This window comes from Ursus arctos, unplaced genomic scaffold, assembly GCF_023065955.2.
Source record: "Ursus arctos isolate Adak ecotype North America unplaced genomic scaffold, UrsArc2.0 scaffold_22, whole genome shotgun sequence".
NCBI lineage: Eukaryota > Metazoa > Chordata > Mammalia > Carnivora > Ursidae > Ursus > Ursus arctos.
This window is the reverse complement of record NW_026622897.1, coordinates 57883428-57894237: the sequence shown is the minus strand read 5'-3', so window position 1 is coordinate 57894237 and position 10810 is coordinate 57883428. Positions and strand designations below refer to the sequence as shown.

Sequence of the window (10810 nt, the reverse complement as noted above, 5' to 3'; positions counted from 1 at the left end):
TACCTCTTCCCTCCATGAACAGGCAACTCTGTAAGCAGTAATAGGGCTCTCATTTATTATTGCCTAAGACAGGTTCAGAAGTGCATGGCTGGATATGAAAGGAAGGAGATCAAGAAGATGGCTGTTTAAATACAAATGGAGAATTTGAAAAGGGAGAAATCAGGTTTACATAACTCTAGGGAGTTATGATAATGGGTCTACAGAAAAGTAAAAAGAAAGAGAAAGAAATTACATGGAAATAAGATAATTTTTTTCAAACTGAAGGAAAAAGTCAATCATGAGCCATATCCTTAGCTGGCCTAAGCATTTATTCCAGCTCCAGGGCCTGCAATTATCTAACTTCCAATTAGTCTAGGCTATTATAATGAACAGTGAGTAGCTCTATAGTGACTGGGAGGAGGCTAATAAGCACATAATGTTTGTCTTCCCAAAACTATTCCATGAAGTAGGGAGGCAAAGTACCTCTTCCTCCTATCTGTCTGCTCCTTAGCAATGGTGGTAGTGGTACAGCTTTTCTTTCCATATGTGTTTTCCCTTAGACTCCTGGGACTTTTGTTGAGAATTCAGAGAAGTCCTAAATGTGCAGGATAACGTGGGTTAGGAATCACTGTGAAGGTAAGCATAGTCAGGTCAGGGTTGGGTTCCTTGAAATCCTTCAAGTATGGATTCTTCTGCATAGTTGATGGACATGGTTTCTAAATGTAGTGTGTATCAGAAATTTCCTGGGGAACTTGTGAGAATGCAGATGATCATATGAAACACCAAGGATTTAGTGAAGTAGGGAGGGGATCGTCCCTGGAATACACAGTTAAGGACACAGAGGATACAACAAGTTGTCCTAAGAATGTATTTTGAGAAACAATGGCTTATACTGATGTCATTATTACCTTTAAGAGAGAATTCTGAGATGATATAGTTGGAGTGATACCTTGACAGTGGAGCTTCATTTCTGTGGCAATAACTAAGAAAAAAAGACATCTCTTCTGGATAGACCCAACATGTGGCCCAACAATAGTTCCAGTTCCTTCCTGTTGACTGGTTTTCCAGGCTTGGAGGCAGTTCACCACTGGATTTCCACACCCTTCTTTTTCATCTACATCTCTATCCTTTTAGGCAACAGTACCCTCCTTCTTCTCGTTAAGGAAGACCACAACCTTCATGAGCCTATGTACTACTTCCTGGCCATGCTGGCAGCCACAGACCTAGGGTTGACCTTGACCACAATGCCTACGGTGCTGAGAGTCCTCTGGTTGGACCACAGGGAGATTGGAAAAGTAGCCTGTTTTTCTCAAGCCTACTTTATACACTCACTTGCCTTTGTAGAGTCTGGTGTTTTGCTTGCTATGGCTTATGATCGTTTTATTGCCATTTGCCACCCCCTTAGATATACCTCTATACTCACTAATAATCAAGTTCTGAAAATTGGGCTGGGAGTTCTGATGAGGGGCTTTGTATCTGTTATCCCCCCGATCTTACCCCTTTACTTTTTCCCCTATTGCCATTCCCATGTCCTCTCCCATGCATTCTGCCTTCACCAGGATGTCATCAAACTGGCCTGTGCTGATACCACCTTCAATCGCCTGTATCCAGTGGTGCTTGTAGTCCTTATATTTGTGCTGGATTCTCTGCTTATCCTCATCTCCTATGTGTTGATACTCAAGAGCGTCCTGAGCATTGCCTCCAAAGAAGAGAGGGCCAAGGCCCTTAACACCTGTGTCTCCCATATCTGCTGTGTCCTGGTTTTCTATGTCACAGTGATCGGATTGTCTCTGATTCATCGGTTTGGGAAGCAGGTCCCACATATTGTCCACCTCACTATGAGTTACATATATTTTCTTTTCCCTCCACTAATGAATCCTATAATCTACAGTGTCAAGACCAAGCAGATCCAGAGTGGCATTCTTCGCCTTTTTACTACCCATAGAGTTGAAGTGTGATCTCTGACCATCATAATCCCTCAAACAGAGTGTGAGAACTCTTGAGTTTTGGCAGGGAAACAAAGAAGTCTCCTATCAAACACCCATGATCAGATCTCTTGGTAAAATACTTGTTAAAGTAAAACTACAAATTATCCTACATGATCTCTGTAAGCTCAGGTCTTTGGTCTAATCTAATTTGTGCAATTATTCAAAAGAAAATTTTTGTATACTTTAGCCACTCAATTTTTGTGTTAACAACACTCAAGCTGTTTAAATGTGTGTCTATAATGTATCTAAAATATATTTCTTTGGGGTTCAGAAGGTGGCAGATAGGAACAGAGTTATAAGGATATAAAATAATAGTTGGTTTGCATAAAATAAAGTTTGGTCTATTTATATCCAATCCAATCTAACTCCCATGAATTGCTCCACAGATATTCACACAAATTGTGGGAACCTGTATGTTTGGCCACTGATGGCCTGGAATTTTCCTGTAAAGAAGTATGAATTCTTCCTCACTCAGTGTTGTAATCCCTTATCATCCCAAACATATCATTGATGCTTCCCCTTTCCATCAAATGATCATTAATTTGTCTCAAGAACTATAAGCTTATATTTATTCCCCAAGGCAGGACTTACTTATGAAAAACTAGTTTGTGATAAGAGGAACCATGGATAAAAGAGAAGAAACAGACGTAGTCAGTACTCCCTTCCATCTTTTCCCTCATTCTTATCCTACTACTCCAGACCTTTAGCTCTGATGTTGGTCCCACCTCCAGAATATCCACCAGTGGCTAACTAGACTAAGTGGAAGAGATGATTTCTTCTCTCTCCTTTTACTACGAAAAAGCTTGAGGGACTGAAGGAATAGATTTCCACATTTTGATTGAAATTTTCTGATGAGTTGGGAAGCGACTGCAACTCAAAATAGCCTCCGAGGTGGAGGCTGTGTTTTCATTACATCTCGATCAGGGCACAGAAAGAAGAAGGGGAGCCAGGAGAAGGAATATATGAAAGATGCTATTGATGTGATTGGTGCTTTGTCCAGATCACTTTACAGAACTGTGCACCTACTCCTTGCTCTCATGAGTGTTAGCTGCTCACCATTCACATTTGCTGCTTTCTTCAGGTTACTATTCTCAAGTCAGTTGGAACTGCTTCACCAAGATTATAGTCCCTTCTTCCCAGGAGGCAGACCATAGGCGAAGAACAGCTCTTTCCCTCCTAAAGCTAAACTCCAGTTGGGACTATGTCCTTGCTTATCTCCTTCCCCTGCCTACCCTGTTTTTTCTTGCCCCCTGTTTCCAGAGAGTATTCATTAATAAATTGCATACATCTGAATCCCTGTCTCAGGTTTTGCTCACAGGGAGCCCAGCACAAGAAAACTTACAACTCTCACCTCTTTCCTGATTCATCAAGAGATTTAATTATGAAAGGACTGCGCTTATAAAAAGAGAGCAACTGTATGTTTTACTCACTGTTTTCATTCTTGTATTTGATGATATCCAAGTAACACAGCTTGGATACTAAACTCTGTGTATGTGTGTGTGTGTGCGTACATGTGTGTGTGTGTGCACGCGCACGTGCATGCAATGGTAAGTTACATTCTATTTCTCATTGTCCATTTTCCCAAAGTACAGGAAATGAAAGCTAAAAAATTCAGGAAAGCAACCCTGGCTGACCATTTGGTCAAAGATTAATGAAATGATTGCTCCTGTTTAGGAAATTCATTTCTTCTTTGCAAGTAATTGAGGGAACAAATTCATTGAAAAGAGGCTATGGGGGGAGAACAGAAATGGGGAGACCAGGGAAGAGATTAAAGGAATACCTCTATTTATCTATACAAAAGAACTACAAATGACAGCAATCCACTTAGGCATTTATTTTTCTTAAAAATCTATTTTATGAATTAACATAAGCATATCATTTCCTTGGATGTAGGTTACTATCATCACAAAGTGTAGAGTTTCATGTCAATCTTATATCGGCGTGTCTGTGGTAAAATGCAGGGCACCAAAAGCAACCTATTTGCAAAAGTATATCCCAGGAAACACTGCAAATACGTTTTGTATTCATAAGCCAGGTGGATTTCAGATCGGTCCACTGCACCAGCGCACCAGCCCATAAGTGAATCTCCATCAGGACAGGTTAGTGATGTCTGAAATTTAGCTTATCATCACTGAATACTTAAAAAAAAATAAAAGGAACTTATATGGAGTCACTATTAGAGGACTTCATGATAAATAAATAAATTCACTAGTGCCTATTGAGATGAATAATCAGCATGTAGTTATAGGAGATCTAAGGTTTATAAGAACATGTATTAGGAAGAAGTCTTTGCCAGTATCATCCTTGCTCTTCCAAAGAATGTTTTAAGTATACAGCATAAGCTGTAATTTAAAGGATAATCTACCATAAGGATATTGAATTTGAATGAGAAAATGAAAGGCTAATCATGCATTTCTCTGGATGAAAGACAAAACCCAGTCTAAAAATGATCAGAAAGAGAGTCAGAAATATTAGAGATACATTGAAAAATCCTCACCTGATCTAAAAAGTGAGCAGATTATTCCTCTTCCAAATATAAAATGAACTAATGGAATGAACTAATGGCAAGTGAGAGGCATACGAATTCACTCTGTTAATTAATAAATAATTGCTGGATTCTTTCTCAGGAGATGCAGATATTTATAGGGTAAATGAAAGGAGATGTATTTGTACTTATTAATTTTATATTAAACTAGATATTCAGAGTTATTAGAAATATTAAAGGACTCTATATCCAATTAAAGAATGTCAGTCAATTTTTATTTTATAGCCTAAGTCCTCAGAGAGTATCATTGTTATGAATAAGCTCATAGACAAAATTTGTTTTTATAGGAAATTTAGAAGTTTATGCCCCTATAGTTCTATTGCTTGTCACCAAGCTGACAGGTGGTAGGAACAGTAAAGAACACCATAAAAATAGGTAAGATGAGATGGACCGTTCAGAGGATAATTTTAAAAGATGGGATCTGCCTGGACTAGGGTGGAGTGCTGAAGGCTTACAGATAATAGAATTGAACTCCCTAGAAAAAAGAAGGCTGGTGACATCAACACAGGCTTGCTCAACAAATAGCAAAAAATTCCTAGGAAAAAGACTTCTCTGAATCCTTAGTGAAAGTATTTAGTTAGAACGCCCGAATGTTACCTTCATATATGTTATCAATATTATGGGGTAGGAATAGCCCGTAAACTGTGTGACACAGGAGCTCTGATCCATTGCCAGGGAATGGTAGGTAAGGCCAGAGGAAAATATTTTAACTCAAAAGGTAAGATACTTTTACTGATGAGGCTGTGTGACTATCTTCAAAACACATGTTCTCATGAAGATTGAGCTCGGTGACCCAGAGGGAGGCAGGCACTGACCGTATGACCCTTGTCAGGAAGCACCACCTCAAAGAAAGGCTTTCATTACGGGAGATGGGAGGTTCTTCCAAATCTGAGAGAGTCTGCTACTGTGATCCTATACTTCACAGGCAGTGCTGTAGGAAATATGAAAGGAATGAATACGGTTTGGAAAACACATGCATGACAGAGCCATAAAGGCCACTTAAGGAAATGGTGCCCCCCACCTCCTCCCAGTGCCCCCAAACCTGGCTGCTTGGAGTGGTGGTTGATATGGACTAACCTCGGCTCCCGTTCTCCAGTGACTGGTCTTAGGCCTCACGTGGAATGTTATCCTGACTGGGGCATCTTGCAGCAAATGACCTTCTACTTGTTCTAGAGAAAGTGGTGCTTCCGGGAATGGAGTTACACGCTGGGGTGGGGAGCCCTGCGGACGAGAGGGTAAATCTTCCTACTGATGGAACATGGGGAAAGCTTTGAAATCTTGTGGATTATCTCAGGGGCTCACTCCGTCACCTCATTTTCAGTTCAAAATATGGCTCTCCCAAATCAATTCATCCTTAAGTATGCATTTAGTACAGAGCTTTCAGGGAAAGGAAATTCAGACTCAAATCATTCTGAGACTGACTCCTAAACATCACTTCCCAAATCCGACTGACTTTCAGAAAGACTTACGGGCAGAGGAGAGTTCAGGAGGAGCTTAATTGAATCTGAAATGTCAGAAACCAAAATGTGACCCACGTGGTTTACCACATTGCACCCAGCCTCATTTTAAAGTCTTACAGTTGGGCTAGGCTCCAGGACAAATTTAGGAGACAAAGCTAAGACAAGACAAGAGAGTTCGTCAGATCCTTATCCTTGTCAGAATGTGAATACAGTCCTTTCTACTCAAGAATGAATTGTTAGAGGAAGTCAAGAATGGAAAGAACACCTTCTCCATGTCCACTAGTTCACTCCATTATTACTTAAAAGAAGACTTGTTACTTGACTTGTATGGTTCCAAACACAAGAACTATCATCTCTGGATCAGACTTACTAGGAGGAAGATATAAAGCTTACTGTTGAAAGAATTTATCAGTACTTGGACTCATTTGTGAGATAATATCACGTTAAGAATGCATATGTGAAGTAGTGTAATAAGTGGTCTCATGTGAAACCAAAGGAAGGTAATGTCGGAGAACTATCGAACTGCATCTGAGGTTAGTGAGATTATTTGCTCCCGGATTCAGGAATGGCAAAGTCAAATGCAATTTTGATGGTCTCGTCTCTGTTCAGGTGGGGATCAGAAAGGACAAAGGTGATGTGACAGCACGATTTCCCTTTGCTAGACAAAGCTACAATTCTGCTTTCTGTCTGTAGTGACAATGTGGAGTTATAGGACTCAGCTCTGGGGGCCCTCATCCTTCCCCAGAGGAGGCCAGGAGAAGATTTCCCAGAAGCTTAATTATCCAGTAGCCAAAGGGACCCAGAGGAAGCATTTTTTTCTATATAAATAACTTCACCAATTAATCTTATTAGTGGTCTTTGAAGATAATATTTGCATCAGGTTCTATATCAAGACCACAATTACCTCTCCCCTTAATTCCTGGTGCCCCAGGCAAGGCTCTGGTGACCGTGGGAGAATGGGCTGGAGATAATAGAGAAGAAATTGAAGATGACTGCTCTTCTTGGACTCCTCTTCCTTCATGCAGATATTGCAAGATGGTGAATACGGGAGTGAGGAAAGCTATGCGTATCCGTGGGCTGAGGCTGTGTCCAGTGTAACAGATTGTCACAAAAAAGTTCAGCTCCCTAGGAAATACTGACCCCCCGACATACGCAGTGCATTCTTGTTTTGTCTTCTTTTGTTTTTGTCTTAAATCATGGATGCACATATAAATAATTAAGAGATCCAGGTTGCTACCTAGACTTTCTTGTTAGCCCAGAGCTACCAAGAATATTTTTTTCCTACAATAAGAACATTCTTTGGAAGAGGCAGGCAGAGGAAGAGAGACTGATGTTGGGAGTACAGGTTCAGGGCAGGGTCACATGACATTCAGCTTTCAATATCACATCTTTTCCTCCTCTGGTGTTATTCTCAATGTTCCGTTTTCTTTCTCACACATCTCCCTATGTTACCTTTCTGTCCTCTCTTTCCTCTTCTTTGTGCTTTATGCCTTCGGTAATTTGACTAATTCTCAGTTATAGCTCAAAACTGTGTGTTGTCTTCTTACCCCAATGCCTATCCTTAAGAGTTGTTGTTCCTTTAAGGCTTGGGAATGATCACAGTGTAAGAGCTCCACTGCGGGTAAGACACAGTCAGGACTAGTCAGGAACGTCCACCACTGAGAAAAAAATTAGGGTCTGGAGGGCCTGATGGTGACCACATATGCAGGGTGTTGGTGAGTTATTGGTGACTCTTAACTGGACATTTGCTTGGGAAAAGGCTGTACTTTGTTTGATCAGTCAACTTACACATTAGCCAATTAGTGTATCAGTAAGTACTATTTGGAAGTCAATGTTACTACATGAATCAGTTTAACTATCAGCTTACCAGCCAATTAGTGTATCACTGTGTTAAAAATAAGACCATTGAAATTTCATTAATGACCTGATAATCTATGTCAAAATCTGTCATTGCTGCCAGGAAGACTGATGTATCCATAGAACACTCAATGAAGAAAGCAACGTTAGCATTGGATTGAAAATACATGCATGTTTTAGTTGGAATGAATTAATTAGAGCATTTAGGTCTGAAAGACTGGTAATAAAATGTAAAAAACAAAACATTTTGCAGTGAGGTTTGTGCTAGGACATGGATGATGGGGAAGAGATACATGGGACATAGCTACAGGGAGAGGGCAAAGTGAGGGATAAGATTTAAACCCAATAAAAGTGTAATAGACATCAGAAGGAGGGAATAGGACAATGACGGGATGGAGACGACGTCAGCTGAATCCTAGGTGCATGTACAAGGAAGGCAGAAATCACTAGACGAGCCTAGGCAAGGCCAACTGGAATTAGCTGAACAATGTATATGAGAGCAAAAGTAATTGTGTGACGTAAGCCACTGAAGCCACACAGGGCTTTGTCATGTGGCAATTTTTTTTACATTGGCTAATTGACACAATAAGTAACTTGCATAAACTCTCCAAATATTAGTTTAATATTTAATGCTAGTGGATTTGTCTAGATGACCAACACTTGTTTCCAATATCACAGTTCTGTAGGTGAGAGTCTGGTAGGCTTGACTGGTTCTCTGTTTAGGCTGTAATAAGGCCACCATCAAGGCGATGGCCGGGCTAGGGTCTTGTATGAAATTTCTAGGGAAGAATCCACTTCCAAGTGAATTCATGTTGTTGGCAGAATGTATTTGCTTATGACACCAAGAATGATGTCCCTACTTTTTTGCAGGCTGTCAGCTGGCGCCCTCTCCCTGCTCCAGTAGCTGCTTGAAATCTTTCTCATGTGGCTCCCTGTATCTTCAAACTAGTAACTATCCGTCAAGTTCTTCTCAAATGTTGAATCATTTTGGGTTCTCGTTCCACCATTAGCCTAAATTTTTTGCCACTAGTGAAAAATCTTTGATTTTAAGGGCTCATGTGGTTAGATTTGGTCCACGCTGTCTTTTCATGGCTGGGTAGCTCATTTCATTTTAGTGAGATAGATATGATCGTCTTTAGGTAAAAGTTAGGAATTGAAAAAAGTCACTTCTACGTTTCCATCTGCTGTCTTTGGCACCAAATGCAATGCTTCCTTGAAGGAGAAAGTTGTAAATTCCATAAAGTTTAGTAATGTAACAGTCCTTGGAGGTTAGGAGGCACCTGGACAGATTTCGGGCACCCCCTCTGGGACTTTCTGAGTGTGTTGGTCCTATGGGGCTGCATAATATATTTATACATACAAAGTACTAGAGTGTGAACTACAACTCAGGTAAATATGGTATCATCCCACATTTTTGTGACAAGACCATGAGGTTTGTGTCCTTAATGCCAAGTCGACGTCTTCATTTATGTAGGTATCATTAATTCCTATTTGTTGAATCAATGAACAGAATATGAATGGTGTATCCAAAATGGAAGGGCAATATAAAGCATGCTCTTTCCTATAAAATCTGTTCACAATAGAGAGAAGAAACTAGATGGCAGAACTAGAGATGGACAAAGGTACAGATGGACTGTATTTTAGAGATAGTGGATTAAATAAAATGCAGTATTAAAATTACATTTAACTTCTTTCTTTTTACTCTTTTTAATGTGGCTACTAGAAAATTTAAAATCATGTACATGGCTCAAATTATATTCCTATGGAAGAGTTTTGGTCTAGAGAGAGCTTTTTTGTTTCTTCTCAGGGATCCACCATGTGGTCCAACATCAGTGCCACCCCTTTTCTACTGACCGGCTTCCCAGGTCTGGAGATATTTCATCCTTGGATTTCCATCTCCTTCTTTGTCATTTATGTCTCCATACTCCTCAGCAATGGCACCCTCCTCTTCCTTATCAGAGAAGACCGTGCTCTCCATGAGCCAATGTACTACTTTTTGGCTCTATTGGCAGCCACGGACCTTGGAGTGACTTTGACAACGATGCCCACTGTGCTTGGTGTTCTGTGGCTTGATCACAGGGCAATCAGCCATGGAGCCTGCTACTTTCAGGCCTATCTAATCCATTCACTCTCTATCGTGGAATCTGGAGTCTTGCTCGTTATGGCCTATGATCGTTTTATTGCCATCCGCAATCCCCTGAGATACACCTCCATTCTCACCAATGCTAAGGTGGTGAAGATAGGTCTGGGCGTTCTAATGAGGGGATTTATACTTATTGTTCCCATAATCACCACCCTCTCTGGATTCCCCTACTGCAAATCCCATGTCCTCTCCCATGCTTTCTGCCTACACCAGGATGTGATCAAACTGGCTTGTGCCGACATCACCTTCAATAGACTCTATCCTATAGTCCTGGTCTCATTAACCGGTTTCTTGGACTCTGTGCTTATCCTTATCTCTTATATTCTAATCCTTAATACTGTCATGGGAATTGCCTCAGGTAAGGAGCAGGCTAAGGCTTTAAACACTTGTGTCTCTCATATTAGCTGTGTTCTGGTTTTTTATGTCACTGTTACTGGGCTGACCCTCATTCATCGATTTGGGAAATATGTGCCACATGTAGTTCATATTATCATGAGCTATATCTACTTCCTCTTCCCCCCATTTATGAATCCAATAATCTACAGTATGAAGACCAAGCAGATAAGGAATGGTATCAATCGCCTTCTCTCTCTCCATAGAATTTGATTCTGATCTATTTACCTTGGAGTCTCTCCCCACTCTGGCATGGGTTTCTTGGGAGAATGGACTTGATAAAGCCAATGGGACTTACAATCAAGAGGACTGGCATCCCTGTCATTTAAAAGACACAGCCTCATTGCTCTGTTTCTTAGCCCCTTACCCCCATCATACTCCCAAGGACATTGACTTTAGTCCTGTTGCTCTGTTTGCTAGGTTGGTTTGCTATATACTGTCATTT

The 10810-nt window shown here is 40.6% G+C and overlaps 2 protein-coding genes across 2 annotated transcripts; both read left to right on the top strand.

The window, feature by feature from the left end:
* Positions 1–998: 998 nt before the first annotated feature.
* LOC113248278 (olfactory receptor 51B5) lies at positions 999–1937 on the top strand. Its single transcript, XM_026489642.1, has one exon. It carries the CDS (start codon positions 999–1001, stop codon positions 1935–1937), a length of 939 nt encoding a protein of 312 aa, XP_026345427.1.
* Positions 1938–9645: 7708 nt separating this feature from the next.
* Positions 9646–10578, top strand: LOC113248279 (olfactory receptor 51B2-like). Its single transcript, XM_026489643.1, has one exon. The coding sequence runs from the start codon at positions 9646–9648 to the stop codon at positions 10576–10578; it is 933 nt and encodes a 310-aa protein (XP_026345428.1).
* Positions 10579–10810: the final 232 nt, after the last annotated feature.